This window comes from Bufo gargarizans, chromosome 3 (assembly GCF_014858855.1).
Source record: "Bufo gargarizans isolate SCDJY-AF-19 chromosome 3, ASM1485885v1, whole genome shotgun sequence".
Taxonomy (NCBI): Eukaryota; Metazoa; Chordata; class Amphibia; order Anura; family Bufonidae; genus Bufo; species Bufo gargarizans.
The window spans coordinates 84574602-84593686 of record NC_058082.1 but is presented as its reverse complement, the minus strand read 5'-3'; the positions used below and the strand labels follow the sequence as shown (position 1 = coordinate 84593686).

At 41.9% G+C, this 19085-nt stretch overlaps 1 protein-coding gene across 3 annotated transcripts in view; it reads left to right on the top strand.

Annotated features, from left to right (window-relative positions):
- SGCG (sarcoglycan gamma) overlaps window positions 1–19085 on the top strand; it is a 297260-nt gene that overhangs the window by 242880 nt on the left and 35295 nt on the right. For all 3 annotated transcript variants that reach the window (XM_044285025.1, XM_044285024.1, XM_044285026.1), the window contains exon 6: window positions 8271–8343. In XM_044285025.1, coding sequence (XP_044140960.1) covers window positions 8271–8343 — 73 coding nt within the window. The remainder of the gene's footprint in view (window positions 1–8270; window positions 8344–19085) is intronic.

The window sequence follows — 19085 nt, the reverse complement described above, 5'->3', positions numbered from 1 at the left end:
TTGGACAATGGGTTAAGAACTATTAAGCTGTGTTTACTGCAGTGGCTCAGGCTTTTATGCTTTACTTTTAGGGTCCATTCACACGTCCGTTTTTTCTTTCCTGATCTGTTCCGTTTTTTGCGGAACAGATCAGGACCAGATCTGGACCCATTCATTTTCAATGGGTCCTGGAAAAAATCGGACAGCACAATGGGTGCTGTCCGTTTCCGTTGTTCCGTTCCGCATGTCCATTTAAATATAAAACATGTCCTATTCTTTTCCGCTAAATTCGGATCCTGGTACAATACAAAGTCAATGGATCCGCAAAAAACGGAAGACATTCGGATGTCATTCCGTATGTCATCCGTTTTATGCGGAATCCGTTCCTGGAAACACATAACAATTTTTATTTTTATTTTTCAATTTTTTTTCAAAGAAATCCAAACAACTTTATTTGATTATTGAACTTTATACATGTTTCCGTTTTTTGCGGATCCACAAAAAACGGATGACATACGGATGACATACGGAAACATTTTCAGGGACAACGGATCCGCAAAAAACGGACTGAAAATCGGGATATAGGAAAATACTGACGTGTGAATGTAGCCTTACAGTGGTGCTTGAAAGTTTGTGAACTTCGAATTTTCTACATTTCAGCATAATTGTGATCCAAAATGACATCAGATTTCATACAATTCCTAAAAATAGATACCGATAATCAAACAAATTAGTTATTTTTTATTGAGAAAAATAATCCAATATCACATGTCTCTGAGTGACAAAAGTATGTGAACCTTTGCTTTCAGTATCTGCTGTGACTCCATTGTGCAGTGATAACTGCAACTGAAGATTTCGGGTAATTGTTGATTAGTTCTGCACATCGACTTAGAGGAATTTTACTCCATTCGATCAGGAAGCGGATGGTCAGAAATTGAATCCAGTAAATGAGCAGAAGTCGGTACATGGGCAGATGAATGAATACAGCACACTTTTGCATCCTCCCACAGGGGAAGGTGTCTTAAGTGCCCAAAGGTAACCAGTCATTGGTTGGTGACTTAGGGTGCACAAGCTGGCCCTTAAAATGGCCAGGAGGATCATGCTTGCGCCCCCCTATAAGACAAGGGAAAAGGCCTAGCTGGTAAAAAGGAGGCTGTGGACTTCAAGTAACAAGGCACATACTTCCCCGTTGACTGGACCCACTGCAAGAGTGCAGTGGAAGACCGGTGGGTCCGGGATGTCAGAGCATGGAGAGACAGGTAAGTGGAGTGGCGGGATAGGGGAACAGCGTGCATGAGCATCCAATACAAATTTATTTTTCCATCAATGATGGCAAGGTGATGAAGATGCAGCAAAGCATGCACACAACATTATACTACCACCACCCGTGTTCACAGATGGGATAAGGTTTATATGCTGGAATGCAGTGTTTTCCTTTCTCCAAACATAACCTTTTTCATTTAAACCAAAAGTTTTATTTTGGTTTCATCTGTTCGCAGAACATTGTAGCCTTCTGGCTTGTACAGGTGATTTTTAGCAAATTGCAGATGAGCAGCGATGTTCTTTTTGGAGAGCAGCACCTTTCTCCTTGCAATACTGCTATGCACATCATTGTTGTTCAGGTCCTCTTGATGCTGGACTCATTGACATTAACATTAGGTAATGTGCGAAAGATCTTGATCTTGACGTGATCTTTATTGGTATACCACTCCTGGGGAGGGTAATAATGGTCTTTAATCTCCTCCATTTATACACAATCTGCCTGACTGTGGATTGGTGTATAACTTTTTTCAGCCTGATGAGTATCAACAATCTTCTTCTGAGGTCCTCAGAAATCTGCTTTTTGTGCAATGATGCACTTCCACAAAAATATATTGTGATGATCAGACTGATAGATCCCTGCTCACACCTGATTGTCATCCTATTGATTGAAAACATCTCTAATTTTACCTTCAAATTATCTGCTGATTCTAAAACTTCACATGCCACTCTCAGACATGTGATATTGGACCATTTTCCACAATTTTCTTTGTCTGCTTTTAGGTTGTGTGAAAATCTGATGTAGTTTTAGGTCAAATTTATGCAGAAATATAGAAATATATAACTTCTAATTGGTTTAGAAATTTTTAAACATGACTGCAGTTTAACACCTAAGGCCACTTTCGCACAGCAGTATTTTCATAATTATTTGCAATGAGGAGTGAAACCTACAAAAACATATAAAGCAGTCATGCTCAACATGCGGCCCTCCAGCTGTTGCAAAAGTACAACTCCCAGCATGCCCTAATAGCATTAGGCTATCAAGGCATGCTGGGAGTTGTAGTTTTGCAACAGCTGGAGGGCTGCAGGTTGAGCATTTCTGATATAAAGGAACCAAGATATGAACCTTGTGCATTTCAGGGAACAACTACTGACCAAAATAATGTTATATATGAACCTAAATGGGTGTGCCAGCCACTTAAAGTTTTTTTTTGACCCCTTAGTGACTGCCAATATGTATTTTTATGCTTTGTCATTGCGGGGCCTTAGGCTATGATCCTGCCTTTTTATGGGGGCCTAGTCTAAGCATTGTATGGGTCTCCTGTGAAGCAGAGAAGAGCAGCTTGGATCTCTCATGACAGCTGGGTTGCTGCTTTGATGGTTGGTTCGGCAGAAGCACATATTCGGGCTGCTTATGAACACCTTAGATGCAGCGGTCAATAGTGCTCATTGATAAAAATGGCAAAAATAAAATCACCTCCACATATTTTGTATTGTTGCATCCCTAATCATACACTATACAATTATCATGGTGAATGCCGTAAAAAAATTAATAAATAAGTAATGGCCCAGATAATAAAGTTATCCTGTTATTAATATAAAAAATGAATGCCACAAGATTTGTAACATAAAACTCTTTTTCAGTATTGCTGTTTTTCCCATCTCCCCCCACAAAGTTAATAAAAGTAAATTAGCAAGTTATGTGTACCCCAAAATTGTGACATTAAAATTGCAACTTTTCAAAGAAAAAGACCGGCACTTCGCAGATGTAGAGCACAATGTAGATTTATTCAGTCACATATTCAAATGGCATAGTGACGCGTTTCAGCACAAATGTGCTTTCATCAGACTGCAATAAAACATCTTACACTCCAGCTATTTATACATAAATGAAACACTAAGGAACTGACATCATCAAAGGAGCTCCGCCTCCCTCATTAAATAAAAATTCGCATATCAAATAATCGCAATGAGAAATTCGCAATGAAAAATTTGCAATAGGAAATTCGCAATAGAAAATTCGCAAAAACATATCCACTCTATACTGGCGAAGATTTTCAGTCAAATAATCCATTCTTGCAGTGATTAATCACGCTAAAGAAGAAAATAAATATATTTATCGGATTGCATAAGGCCGAATGCCTTATAGGAAGCAGGACACATTGTACTCACGATTGAGACCCCTGGGCTCCATTGTCTGAAGACGATGGATCCAGTAAGCCTCTCTTTTCAATAACAATTTATTTCTGTCACCCCCTCGAAGGGGTAATGATACACCTTCAATAATCTGATACCTCAACTGCGAGATGTTGTGTTTTTTATCATGAAAATGAAGGGGTATTGGGAGTAATAAATTCTGTTTACGGATGGTAGATTTGTGTTTACTTAGTCTGTCCTTCATTCTCATCGAGGTTTCCCCCACATATAGTAATCCACATGGACAGTGCCCCTTATTGGAATATTTTCACCTGAGTGAGGGTGAGAAAAACATGAACCCTTTATAACGCTGGAACAATTGACACAATTTAAACAAGGAAAAGTGCCCCGTCTAGGTGTAGGTAAAAAACTCTGTCCTCTTTCTATTTTATTGCTTCCCACGTCTGCCCGGACTATTTTATCCCTAATATTTTCTGCCCGTTTATAGCATATCATGGGTGGCCTCTGGAACTCTCCTATCCGTGGATAGGACTTGGATAATATGTGCCAATATTGATTAACAATAGTCCTAAGGCGCTGGGACCAGGGATGGTATTTAATCACTAAGGGGATCCTTGTTTCTTTCTTAGTTCTATCCAGTGGTGTAGTGTCAGCTACTTGTCCTGCAAGAAAGAAGCCCTCATACGACTGCATCGGAAAAATAAAAAAGTTATAGCTGTTGGAATACGAAAATGAAAAAAAATTGCTTGGTCACTAAGGCCCAAAACAGGCTGGTCACTAAGGGGTTAAAAAACATTTCAAATGTTTTAAAAGGGGTATTCCAGTTTTGGAATTTTCAGCATCAATTGACAGGAAACACATACTATCCCTTACTAATAGTGATTGTTTATCTATAATGCTCCTTTTCCCTGCACTCCATCGTGGTCATGGGACATTTTCCACTGTATTGGTTCCCCATCCAGATGACGACATGTCTACATTTGAGGCGTGGCTATGCCCTGTAGACACAATATCATCAGTGACTTTATCTCTCAGGGTGGTGTTAAAGGGCTTCAAGCAGGCTTAGATCCAGAGCTGCCAGCAGAAATGTCAGGTGTTCATGCAGGCAAACTGTGTACCCCTCCATTTTTATTAACACTGTTTACCCATCACCATAAATAATAGGTTGACTATATTGTATGGGTTATTATGATTACAGGGATACCACATACAGTGAACATATTATTTATGGTGATTGGTAGATGGCACTTTTTTTCCTTTCATTTCAGTAATATACTATTTATTTTGTGCTATCCCTGTGAAGAAAATATTTATCTTAAAGGGGTTCTGCACTTTCATTTAACTGATGATCTATCCTCTGGATAGATCATCAGCTTCTGATCGGCGGGGGTCCGACACCCGGGACCCCCGCCGATCAGCTGTTTGAGAAGGCAGCGGCGCTCCAGCAGCACCGCGGCCTTCTCACTGTTTACCGCCGGGCCGCCCGCCCATTGACGTCACGACTTGTATCAACTAGAGTGGGCACGGCTAAGCTCCATTCAAGTGAACAGAGCTTAGCCGCGCCCACTCTAGTTGATACAAGTTGTGACGTCAGTGGGCGGGCGGCCCGACGGTAAACAGTGAGAAGGCAGCGGCGCTGCTGGAGCGCCGCTGCCTTCTCAAACAGCTGATCGGCGGGGGTCCCGGGTGTCGGACCCCGCCGATCATCAGTTAAATGAAAGTGCAGAACCCCTTTAAGCACAAAAAATTCAGCACTTCCAACAGAGCAGGTCTGTAGTGTAATGCTAACTCTTTTGCCTGTCATACAGAAGATCTGGAGTTCAAATCCTGTTAAATCATTTTGTTAGCTAACAGTCTATGTTTTGGAAGAGGGCCCCTCCACCAACCCATATGCAACACTGTATTGAAGTGAATACTAATGAGGCTGCCGACCCTGCTTGGATCTGTGATGTTCCAACCAGGAGATGAAGGAGACCTCTCTACAGACACTTCCCAGTGAGTCCTGGACTGGAATCATGGGCATAGCTATAAGGGAAGCAGGAGAAGCAGCTGCTTTGGTGCCCACCCAGGAGAAGGACCAAAATATTTTAAAAATAAATTCTTCTCCTCTGGTCAATTGGTACATGATCATGAAAGACTTTTTAAAAATACATTTCCTCCCTGGGCAATGAATTGTAATTCTGCAGCAACCAACTTTGACTGGATGACAGAAAGTAGAAGGTAAAATAATGCAGTTCTGCGTAGCTTTTGCAAGCCTTTAACATGCAATCTGTAGCGTTTTCCCAGTACAGACATTGAAAGGACCAGTGTGAGAAATCCAGTAAGTGCACACTTTATGTCAAGTCCATTCACTAGCCAAGGCCATTAGTAGAAATCTTTGTTAGTGCCCCAGTTGCAATTATCATCTGACTTGTATTATGCAGTAAGGTTGGCTGTTAATCTAGTATTTTATATATTTTTTGGCATAAGTGGAAAGCCCCTTTAATGTTATGAAAGAAGTAAAATTTACCTTACCGATCCCTACCTTACTATTTCTTGGTCCTTGTTGACATGGGCATACGAACGTTCAGTGGTTGGCTGAGCAATCACATTTCCATGTTGACTGTGATCAGGAAGTACAGAGACCGGCACAGGGCAAGAGCGCATAGGAAAGGGGCTGTATACTTGTTTTATAATTTTGAAGCATTCTGAAAAAAAATTCTTAAAATGTAAATGGCTGGACAACCGCTTTAAAGGAGAACTGTCTTTTTAGACCAATGATGTTGTGTGTGGTGTCTTTGTTTATGACCTACAACCAAGTGGTCACAGCCAGCTCATTAGCCTTCAGCGCTCAGTGACAGTGTAGGTGTAAGCACTTAGCCTTGGGAGGAGGTACATGCGCAGTAGCTATTACTGCATCCTTCCCACATATGCTAGAGCAGAGGGATAACAGAAGGCTAGAGCAGAAGGGAGCTAGTTCAGATACGTGATGTGACTTTGTGCAACCTGAAGCGTGCAACTTTAAATGGAAATCACATGTTTGGTATCTTTTTCTAGATCGTAACCTAAAGCAAAACCTAGCAGCAGCAGCCCAGGATTAAAACCATGACATTGTAGTCTTAATTCCAAAAGTATTAAACATTAGAATTTTTAGGGATAGGGTTGAGCTCCTTAAGTTTTTCTAAATCAGTGACATCTGTGGCCGCTCTAATGTCACGGATATGTTCCAAAATTCTCACTTTTAGGATCCTAGTTGTCATCCCTATGGGCATTGGGCATAATAAATCACTGCCTCCGTACAACAAGTAATACAACAAATACTCCTTTTTGCCACGGGTCAGTAAAATTGCTCAATTTAATCATAAATCGTCAGGATGTGCATCCTCCACAAAACCGATTCCCTTGTGGAATTCTTGGCCTTGTTGTCTCCCTTCTTAATTACACTCTTGCTGTATCCTCTCTCCTGAAAACATCTGGAAAGATCTTTCCTGTACTGTGCCTGCTACCGGCTACTGAACCGCATGGTGCAGTGCAAAACTTTAGGAGAAAGGGCCAGGCATGATCAATCAAAGTGCAGAGGGGGCGGCAGTTGCAGAGAGAGCAGAGCCTCTAGGGGTAACTGTAACGCCCCCGTTGTTCCAAGAGGCTCATTTGCTTATATTAAAATATGATTTTATGATTTTCAACATGGGACCAACACAGACCTCTTCAGCTGCCAAGCGCACATGCAACAGGTCAGCCAGTGTCCTAGGTACAAAACTGCTGACAGATGCCCTTTAAGTTTGCTGAGAATCCATTGGCACTTGATAATTATAACTATATTACAATCTTTCAGAGTGAGAATTTTATGAGAAATATGGGTAAAATATTCAGGATTTGTCTCCGTACATCCCCTGGGTTCTGTGGGACTGTAAATGCCATGTAATCACCACAGCTTCTACATCTGTATCTCAGGCAAAAATAAAGCTGTATATAACCCAAACTTGGAACGAAAAATAATTATCCAAAATGCCAAACCTCCAGTGGTCCAATTAGATGACTTAATTGATGGCTTGGGCTTCTGAGAAAGAGCATCAGAACATAGAATATCTCTATAAAACTTTAACAATGGTCTTATATTGTTGCCTTGTACCTAAACGGAAAGACAGGAGATGACAGATTCTTGGCAATTTTCTTCACAACTATAACTTAGAGAAGTCAGAGCCGCTCACATCCGCAGTATACAGGGGATTTAAAAAAGGTAGAGCTCATGCATGATTTATGTTAGTATTTGCAACTTTATTTTGTATAATTTTTTATTATTATTTATTTTTTAATTATTGAATTATATTTTTATCCTACCATTATATACTACATGAGCTGGCAACTACACATACGAGGAGTACTACACATACTCACTCTGAACATAGTGTATGTGTATAGTAAATTAGATTTTAATCTGCACTGGGAGGTTAAAATGTACCTATAATTTCACTTGAGTCTATGCTCTGACACACTTATGTCATCTTTGTATTACATTTATGGTCATTCATTTGAAAATCCACCATGTAATACATTTTGCTGCAGGGAAAATGGGTGGCTGGTCGTGCTTTCCCCTATTGGCAGGGGTGCCAGGAGCGGGACTGCAGGCGATAAACTGACTGCTTCACTGGCCACATGTTAGAAGGGGTTGACTCTGATAAGACAACCACTTTGCGCAATTTTTTTATGTGTTTCACCAAGAACAAAGACTTTCTTCCATTGTATTTTCTATACATTTTAATTAACGTTCTCATTTTAAAATCAAAGATTCTTTAACATATAATATATTACTATATAATATTAAACTTTGATTTCAATATCTAGTTGGTAATGTATATCATCATTATAATGCTGTGTTATGTTTTTTGTTGCAGGAGCGGAAGGTGCTTTGTTTGAACATTCTGTGGAAACCCCACTAGTTAGAGCCGCCTCCTCGAAACAACTTAGGTACCGGTTTCCAAGTAATATTTATTCTATATTTATACCATGCAATGCCAATATATATTTTATATGTTATATGTTTTTTCTACAAACAGCACCTTGACTGTCCATTGGTTGTATCTAACATTGCAGTGTTGAGCTATAATACCAATATCAGGGCTGCCATCAGGAATTTCAGGGCCCCATACAGGCAAATCATATACTTCTTCCTCAGGCCCTTCTCACATTCATAGCCATAACAGCTGTAACATTTTATTTTTATTTTTTGCTTGCATCGGGCCATTTTGCCATGCACATCAGTAAGGTTTTAATTTTCATCAAATTTATTACAATCGTTAATTTTTTTTTTTATTACATTAACTTTGCGGAACAATGGAACTTTTACCATAAAAGAAAAAAGATGGGAAGTAAAAATTCTATTTTTCTGCCATGACTTTTAATAAAACAAATATATATTTAAACCCAGACTCTCTGTATAGTAGGTAAGAGACTTACCACTATTCTATAGCACTGCTGTGTTGTAAAATACTGATTTTCTGCTTAAAAAGCTACAGTGTACCTATTTATTCAATATTGTGTCTGTGAAGTGATAATCAGTGAGAGACAGCAGAGCTTTTCTATAGAGAAATGGGTAAGGCTGCTGCCTACTGTACCAAAAGTTTGGGGTTTTGTTTTGGCCGAAAAGTATAATTTTTTACTTTTTTTATGGTAAAAGTTGCAATTTTCTGCAAAGTTATTGTTACTAAGACAAAATAAGGGAGCGGAAACCAAAAACCATTACAGTTTTTGTAACAAACTAAGTATGAAATATCACAAAACAATATTTGGAATCTCTGTAATCATAATACACTGTACAATATTGTGAACACATTATCCTAGGTAACTGGTGCAATTTTTTCCCTTAATTTCAGGAATATGCTGTTTATTTAATATTATGCCTATAAAGAAAACAGCTTTTTAAGCACAGAAAATGCAGCTCTTCCAACAGAGAAGGTCTATAGTGTAATGGCAAGTCTTATGTCTGCCATACAGAAGGTCTGGGGTTCAAATCCTAATAAAGACTTGTAAAATAGCTTCTTTAGTAAAAGAAAAGAGTCTACACTACAATTGTGGTGTAAAAAAAGTAACAAATGATGCCGCAATAATTTGCTAAGCGGGCGAGTCTTAGCAGGAGGGTTAAGGGAGGCCTGTTGGATTTACTATAACTTTTGTTTGAAAGTGGAGTAAGTTATAGCTGAAATAGTAGCTGGTGTAGACTTCAGTATCTGCCACATGGCTGGGCAATGATCTGCCTAATTGATTAGGAGGCATCTGCTTCTTAATAAATTAGGTATATCTCATGCCAGTGCAGGAAGATGGGTACACCAGTTTTGATATATGTCTCTCTGGGTGCTCAGAGGGGGCCCATATCAGCATAGCTTCATTACTTTTCACCTAACTGAAGTGAATAATAATGAGGCTGCTGGGCCCCAGACTGCTGTATTGCCCTGATGGAGGCCGTGCCCAATATATTTAATACCATTGTAAACAGAAAGTTCAGAGGTCGCTGACTTCAGTCAACAGTAACTATATTATATAATGTATTCTGCTTGGACAGATAAAGGAGGATGGGAAGCTACCATGAAAGTAGTATTGCGGCACTGTGGTCTAGTAGCAGTAGTGACGTGTTTTAAACCCAATTCTGGGAAAGCACAAAGCAGCCTTTCATGTACTTTAAATGTGCGGCGCCATTTATTATAGGTTGTAGGCTGGTCTGAAGAGGTGGGTTTTCATTTTTCTTTTGAAAGGTTCCACAGTATGTGAGAGTCTCATATGTTGTGATAGAGCGTTCCAGAGTATAGGAGATGCATGGAAGAAATCTTGGAGGCAATTGTGGGAAGAGCAGATGACAGGAGAGTAAAGAAGGAGGTCTTGTGAGGATCAGAGATTCTGTGTGGGAAGGTACAGGGAGGTCAAGTCACAGATGTATGGAGGGAATAGGTTGTGGACAGTCCTGTATGTCATATTTAATGTTTTGTACTGCATTCTCTGAGCAATGTGTAGCCAGTGAAGGGTCTGACAGAAAGAAGAGGTAGAAGAGTAACAATGGGAGAGGTGAATTAGAGTTGAGGATGCATTTGGAGCGGTGCCAGAGTATTAGATGGGAGGACACCTACAAGCATTTTTGTGGACTCATGGTTTAGGAATGTGCGGATTCAAGAGATATTTTTGAGTTGGAGGTGGCAGAAAGTGAAAAGGGCTTGGATGCATGGTTTGAAGTCAAGGGTAGAATTGAAGGTTACCCCAAAGCAGCGTACTTGTATAACCAGGGATAGTATAGGAGCCATTTACTGGTAGATACAGTAAGTCTGTTGGGAGGGCTGAGTGACATGGGGGGAGAAGATAATAGATTCTGTTTGTTTTCTATCATGTTAAGTTTTAGAAAGTGATCTTAGCCATGAGATGCGATGTGTGACCAACGATTGCTGTATAGCAATGCAGCCATTGAATTGAATTGGGTCACAATGCGCAACCCCAGATAGGAAAAAATCCAGCACTGCTTTATTTTTTGCAATTCTCTGGTGGCAGTCATGGCAACTTGTGAGTCGCTCCATGATGAGAGCTGCTGTTCTTCTACATCTAGATTTTGAGCACTTGAAGGAACATTGTCAGTCTTTTGCCTACAGGAGATGCCTAAAGAAATTCTGTGGAAAGATTGGATATTTTGCCTACTGTATGAACAGAGTCTGAGACTCAAGTATCAAAACTGTGTAAAGTTCAGCTTTCAGTTTTTTACAATGCCCTGATGAAAATTCAAAAAGATCTTTCCCAGAATATAGATCTAAGGGAGGCATGACTTTGCAAGAGTGCAAGGGGAGATGGGCTTAAATACATCTGCAATTGTTATTATAAAGGAATTGTAAGAATGGTTTTACATGACCCAAGGTCATAAGGAGCACCAACCAATGATGAAACAAGTCAGTTGGCGCTTTTTCACATTGACTGATGAAAACTGCTGGGGGAGGGGGCGCGAACGATCATTGCTCATATTTTGGGAGTCTCTCAGAAAACGGAGGCTCCCGGAAGAGTTAGCAAATCTCCTGATCACAGCATGGAGGGCGGCTTTCTCCCAGCACTGAGGTTCTGCCAAAGTGTCCAAAGTGCATCGAGTATCATACAAAAGAGGCCAGGGCACCATACAAAAAATATGAGGCCTACAAAAAAAAGAGACATGTCCATACCTGATAACGTTTCGGTAGCACTGTCAGATCTCCTGCACACCACCTTTGAAATCTTAGTAAGTATGTCATTATCGTTGTTCATGAAAGGGAACAGGTGAATCCTCTGGTGGGCCCCTGAGCAAGGTGGGCCCCTAGTTTCCCACCCTCTACACAAGTGGCACATGGCACTAACTGCACTACACATAGATAAGCAGCTTCCACCATCTCACCTAGTCGGTGTTCATATTTAAAAATGGGTAGATTATTAAGCAGAGTACACAGTTTATTATTATAAATGTATCTGGCGGCTGAGATGATTTTTTAAAAGGCGTTATCCAACCCCTATAATGCCCCCCCAAATGCCCTGGCTCCTCACACAGATTCACAGATTGTACTTACCTCGCTTCTCAGCACCTTCGTCACTTCTGATGCCTGCAGTGCCGCCACTGCATCTAGCGATGGGGGAGGGGTTGGGGCAGCCAATAGTAGGCTACGATGGGAACTAACCTCCCTAGCGTCGCTGCCCAAACGCCCACCCGTCGCCAGATATTTTGATCCGCGGGACGGGGAGATGCAGCAGCAGTCCTGCGGGCATCAGAAGCGACGCGGGTGCCGGGGAGAGAGGTAAGTAAAGTCTGTGTGAGAGGTCCGGACATTTGGGGGGGCATTATAGGGGTTGGATAACCCCTTTAGCAAAAGAGGCAGGCCAACCAGCATCCTCTTTCCCCATGGACCTGCCCTTTGAAGGTTACAGCACTCCCGAAATTCATCTTGTACATCTTGCTGCTGCTGCTGCTGCTCTGTGTGAAAAGGCAATATTTGCATGTAGCTTTAGAGTGGGCTCCCAAAATGAATTTTACTGGTTAGCCCCAGGCAAACCAATCCGGCACAGTTCATGACCCATGCAGTTTAGATTATGTGGACAGCTGCCGACAAGTGGGCATCTTTCAGCTCACATAAAAGAGCCCACAGATGAGCCGATTGGGTCTTATGAGCGTTCATCTGTCTGATTATTGGCCCGGGTAGGTGATGAATATAGTAGTGTGTATATGTGCTAGTATAATGTGTATATGTGCTAGTGTTTGTAGTGTGGAGGGTTGTGCTTCATTAAGGGAATAGAGGTTAGGAACATGTTCACTGAGCTCTGTAATAAAACAGTATGTAGTGGGCTTTAAACTGCCCCTAGTGGTCACTGCATGCAGCCGGAATTTTATCATTTACCATATTTTGCGCCCCATAAGACGCAAAAAGTGGGGGAAAATGGGGTGAATACTAATGAGCGCTTCTATTATGGAAGCGCTCATTAGTACCAGAGGACCAGGAAGCAGGTGAAGGCTCTGTACTCACCACTTCCTGGTCTTCGGCTGTCAGCTGTGCAGTGGCTGCGCACAACGTGAGGGTGCTCTGTGACCGCACGCTGGTTCACATTACAGCCGACAGCAGGAGGAAGAAGAGCGCGAGCTGTGAGGAGCGGCGGTGTCCAGGAGCAGGAGAGGTAAGTGGTTTATTTATTTTATAAAGCATGAGGCAATAGGGGCTGATCTGAGACAATGGGGGCTGCTGGGGGCCAATATGAGAGGCAATGGGGGCTGCTGAGGGCTGATATGAGGTAATGGGGGCTGCTGGAGGTTAATATGAGAGGCAATGGGGGCTACTGAGGGCTGATATGAGGTAATGGGGGCTGCTGGGGGCTAATATGAGAGGCAGTGGGGGCTGATATGAGGTCTGATTGGAGGTCATTCACATTGGGGTCTGATCTGAGGTCTGATTGGGGGTCTGATCTAAAGTCTTGTTGGGGTCTTATTAACATTGGGGGTCTGATTGGGGCTGTTAGCTGAGGCCTGATCTGAGGTCTAATGAAAAATATTTTTTTCTTGTTGTCCTCCTCTAAAACCTAGGTGCGTCTTATAGGGCGAAAAATACGGTAAATGACACTTGTCAGCTCCATTATGCTGTCTTCTCTATGGGCAGCATACAATAGTGACAGACACACTGTCACTTACAGCTTGTGTAATTGTCCAGTAGTTTTTCGGAACTGACAACTTAAAATTTGCAATGAGTTCAATAATATTAATGATATGCGTGCTTCCCCTGCCCTACCTTTACCGTCCAAGCCCAGATTTCTCCTTATGATGGTGTACAAATAGAATATTGTCAATCAGGCGCTATAGGGTGAGGACAGCACACGTCAAGATTATCATCAGAGTCCTTGCCGGCAGCACTGGCCGTGAGCTGCGAAGTTTTAGATTTAAGTTCTATAATACACCAATCCATATAAGTGGAAATCAACATGCAGCCGTCAGAGAGGGTACCCTCTAAATCTATGGATTTGGAAATCTGACTCCAAAAATAGAGGTGCGGCTGCCAATAATATATATTATGAAATTAATGAGCATGATATTTTAGACCTAAATAAATCATAGCATTAAAGATGGAGATTCACTGTCAGTGTGACCGCCCTTGATTTCCACCAGGCTGGTTGCTGTATGCAGACAACTGGGAAACCTTGTAATAATCATGAATCCCAATGGATGTTTCTACTGTACATAATGTGTGCAAGGTATTCTATATAAAGCTGTTACCAATAATAGTGCTGGATAAAATTAGCCAAAGAGTCTGCTTTTTAGAAACCTTGCCACTCGTGTCCTTGCCTTGTGTCTGGGCTGCTCATACACTTACAAGAAATTGGGACTGAGCTGCAATACTACTGCAATATACTCCATTGGCAAAAATGGACGTGCTTTTGAAAAATAAATAAATAAATGAGACCCATCTTAGACAGCCCGTTTTTTTTTTAAAGAAAACAATAAAGAAGCCTGGAAGTGAGAAACCATCCAAATATCCAAAAGTCAAGGACGTCCGCTAACTAAATAAGTGCAGTTTTTCCTGAGATAATTTCTTTTCTCTACAGTATATTGTATTTCAAGTTAAAATGCTATTGGTAAAAAGTAACTGCCTCCGTCAGACACCCTTCAAGCAGGAAAAGTCCTCCAGGGATAGCCTCGTGGAGAACGTTGTGGTCTCTGACAGTGCAGACCATAAATCAAGTGTTGTCCGTGTTTCCTTCAAGGTAAAGACGCGGTGTTTCTGCGGCAATGCTATCTGAAAGGATAAATTAACATTACATAAAAGGTATGACCAAGTCTGCACCCTGACAAATAGAATGCCTTTATTTGGGCTATTGTCTATTTTTAATTATCTGATGAATCACTGCATTATTAAAGGAAGGTCGGAGCGCTCCTTGCCTGTAATACTTTATCAAATCTGCTGGTCATATATCTGCTGAAGTGGACCAGTTATTACCTGTTCTTTGTGTGGAGTTCTGCTTGTCTATCGTGCAGTGAATGTGACCTCAAAGAAGATGATAGATGTTTACGAAGATGTTGTTTCTGCTAGACTGGCTTTTATGCAGTCGGAGAGAACTGCGCGGGGTAATCGAGATCATTAAAGCAAATCACTGAAAATACTGATAGGGATGTTTACCGTCTAGGCTAAATACCAAATCACTGACTGTATTGGACGGTTTTAAAACTAACATAACAAATCTTTATTAGCGTAACCATTAAAAAGAAATAAATCCCTTTACATTAAATAGGCCAATTCAATGCTGAGGTGGATAGGTATCCAGCATGCGTGCAGTATTGTTGTAATGCACGCTATTACTGTATGTATACCTTTACTACCCTATTCCACCTCAGAAGTGATGTCACTCTACACTGTGGGCTCTCATTTCTGTTTCGCCCCACTGTACTACATCACAGATAAAAAAATCACTGTTGGGTCCCTGTATCTTTGTATCGCACTGATCTATTGTTTAGCTGATCAATTGCGGACCCTAACTACCGCTAGGCTCACATCGGGTTGGTCTATGGTACCCCTACTCTACGCGTTTCCAAGACCCTATTGCAGGATTTTCATCAGGAGTACTTGCGGGTATTCAGTTATAGCATTAACATTGTAGCCAAGCAAAGCAGAGAGAGCGTCTGCACGTGGAGCATGCGGCGGTACCGGTACTGGTATAGCCGGACGCGCCCGCGCCTCTCTGCTGTTTAAATAGGGATGAGAATCAGGAGGGAGGCTTGGCTGAGACGGCGAATCAGCGAAAATGAGGGTGTAGTTCAGCGCCGTGAAGTGCCGCCTCATAGTATGCAGTGTTGCGTCCCAAACCTTCAAGGGGGGTAAATTGGGGGGGATATTAGGGCAACTACTCTTTTACAGACATGCCGGTTAGGGATAGGGAAAGGAAGTAAACCTCAGCACATGAGGTATTTCAGACAGGGAAGCAGCTGCACCGATACGTGCATTATAATAAACTCTCAGATATAGTGCGGGATATATAGAAAGGTATCCTGCAGATTATCGGGTGATCGGATATATATACATGCCACTACGTCTTAGACCAATGAGTAAGAGGTCCAATGGGTTATATTATACAGGGCTATATGAAGCATGTGTAACTGCTTCGTTCATTCAGTCCTGCGGCTTTTCTGTACGTAGCCGGAATATCTATTCAAGTTCCTTGCGTAGTAGTTGGTTATCCAAGTCACCTCCCCTCATAGGTTGCCTGATTTATTTCAGTGCCCTGGAAACTGATTATTTTTGAGTCGCCACCTTGTACCTCTGCAACATGTCTCACCAGGGTGTGTCTCTTTTGTTTCGGATGTCGCCAATGATGTTCCCCAATGCAGCGTCTAAATTCAAGGATTGTTTTCCCAACATATTGCAGACAGCAGGAGCATGTGATCAGATATATTACTCCCGCGGTTCTGCAGTTGATACACGTTCTTATATCATACTGTTGGGAAGTACCAGAACTTGTAAAGGTTTTACCCACTTTTATAGACTTGCACGCAATACATCCACTACATCTGTAGTTTCCATTTATGTCACATGTCAGCCAAGACTGTGGTTGTGTAAATCTGTGTACTAAGCGGTCCTTGAGATTACGGCCATGACCATACTTGATAGAAGGTCCTGGCCCTAAGAGGTCACCTATGTCAGGGTCAGTTTTGAGAATCCCCCAATGGTGACTCAGCAGGTTCCTCACGCATCGTAAGTCTCTATTATTCTCAACTCCTCCTTTCCCTGGTTTCTGTGTTTAGGAACCAGGAGATCTTTTCTTTCCACACAGCGGGCATGATGGTATGCATCATTGAGAACCTTTTCTGGGTAACCTCTGTTTTTAAACCTACCGTATATTTGAGGTCATCTGCTGTCTGTTTGAAATCAGCAGTGTTTGAACAGTTACGCCTCACTCTCAGGTATTGTCCTTTTAGGATCCCTTTGCGTAACGCCCAGGGGTAGAAGGTTATTTGAGGCCATAGGTTTTCTAAAAACTGTAGTGGACAAACTATTATCCACCCCTCTTGTTATATTTAAATCCAGGAAGGTCACATGGTCATGGTCAATAGTAGATGTGAAGAATAGTCCCTAGTCATTAATATTAAGATGTGCTATGAAGGAGTTGAATTGTTCTCTACTTCCCTTCCACATAATCAGCACATCATCAATGAATCTGAGCCAGAGTTGGATACAGGATGACCATTTTTCACACATCTCACAAAAAAAACACCTCTTTCTCCCACCAGCCCAGGTAAAGGTTTGCCTGTTAGTGAGGGACCTCAAAACTGACCCTGACAGGTGACCTTTTAGGGCCAGGACCTTCTATCACGTATGGTCATGGCCATAATCTCAAGGACCGCTTAGTACACAGCTTTACACAACCCTCACAACCACAGTCTTGGCTGACATGTGACATAAAAGGAAACTACAGATGTAGTGGATGTATTGCGTGCAAGTCTATAAAAGTGGGTAAAACCTTTACAAGTTCTGTTACTTCCCAACAGCATGATATAATATCGTTTATCAACTGCAGAACCGCGGGAGTAATATGTCTGATCACATGCTCCTGCTGTCTGCAATATGTTGGGAAAACAATCTGCGAATTTAGACGTCGCATTGCGGAACATCATGGTGACATCCAAAACAAAAGAGACACCACCCTGGCTAGACATGTTGCAGAGGTCCACGGTGGTGACTCAAAAATTATCAGTTTCCAGGGCATTGAAAAAAAATCAGGCAATCTATGAGGGGAGGTGACTTGGATAACAAACTACTACGCAAGAAACTTGAATGGATATTCCGGCTACGTACAGAAACGCCTGCAGGGACTGAATGAACGAAGCAGTTACACATGCTTCATATAGCCCTGTATAATATAACCCATTAGACCTCCTACTCATTGGTCTAAGACATAGTGGCATGTATATACACTCACCTAAAGAATTATTAGGAACACCATACTAATACGGTGTTGGACCCCCTTTTGCCTTCAGAACTGCCTTAATTCTACGTGGCATTGATTCAACAAGGTGCTAATAGCATTCTTTAGAAATGTTGGCCCATATTGATAGGATAGCATCTTGCAGTTGATGGAGATTTGAGGGATGCACATCCAGGGCACGAAGCTCCCGTTCCACCACATCCCAAAGATGCTCTATTGGGTTGAGATCTGGTGACTGTGGGGGCCATTTTAGTACAGTGAACTCATTGTCATGTTCAAGAAACCAATTTGAAATGATTCGAGCTTTGTGACATGGTGCATTATCCTGCTGGAAGTAGCCATCAGAGGATGGGTACATGGTGGTCATGAAGGGATGGACATGGTCAGAAACAATGCTCAGGTAGCCCGTGGCATTTAAACGATGGCCAATTGGCACTAAGGGGCCTAAAGTGTGCCCAGAAAACATCCCCCACACCATTACACCACCACCACCAGCCTGCACAGTGGTAACAAGGCATGATGGATACATGTTCTCATTCTGTTTACGCCAAATTCGGACTCTACCATTTGAATGTCTCAACAGAAATCGAGACTCATCAGACCAGGCAACATTTTTCCAGTCTTCAACAGTCCAATTTTGGTGAGCTTGTGCAAATTGTAGCCTCTTTTTCCTATTTGTAGTGGAGATGAGTGGTACCCGGTGGGGTCTTCTGCTGTTGTAGCCCACCTTTCTTTCCCATTCTGACATTCAGTTTGGAGTTCAGGAGATTGTCTTGACCAGGACCACAACCCTACATGCATTGAAGCAGCTGCCATGTGATTGGTTGACTAGATAATCGCATTAATGAGAAATAGAACAGGTGTTCCTAATAATTCTTTAGGTGAGTGTATATCCGCTCACCCGATAATCTGCAGGGTACCTATCTATATAACCCGATCTATCTACACTTATCTATATCCCTAATAAGGTATTTCTCCATTCTGCACATGTAGTGCTATGCTAATGCAAGATGCACTATATCTGAGAGTTTATTATAATGCACATATCGGCACAGCTGCTTCCCTGTCTGAAATACCTCATGTGCTGAGGTTTATTTCATTTCCCTATCCCTAACCGGCATGTCTGTAAAAGAGTAGTTGCCCTAATATCCCCCCAATTTACTCCCCTTGAAGGTTTGGGACGCAACACTGCATACTATGAGGTGGCACTTTGGCTCGTGGGATGGTTCACGGCGCTGAACCACACCCTCATTTGCGCTGATTCG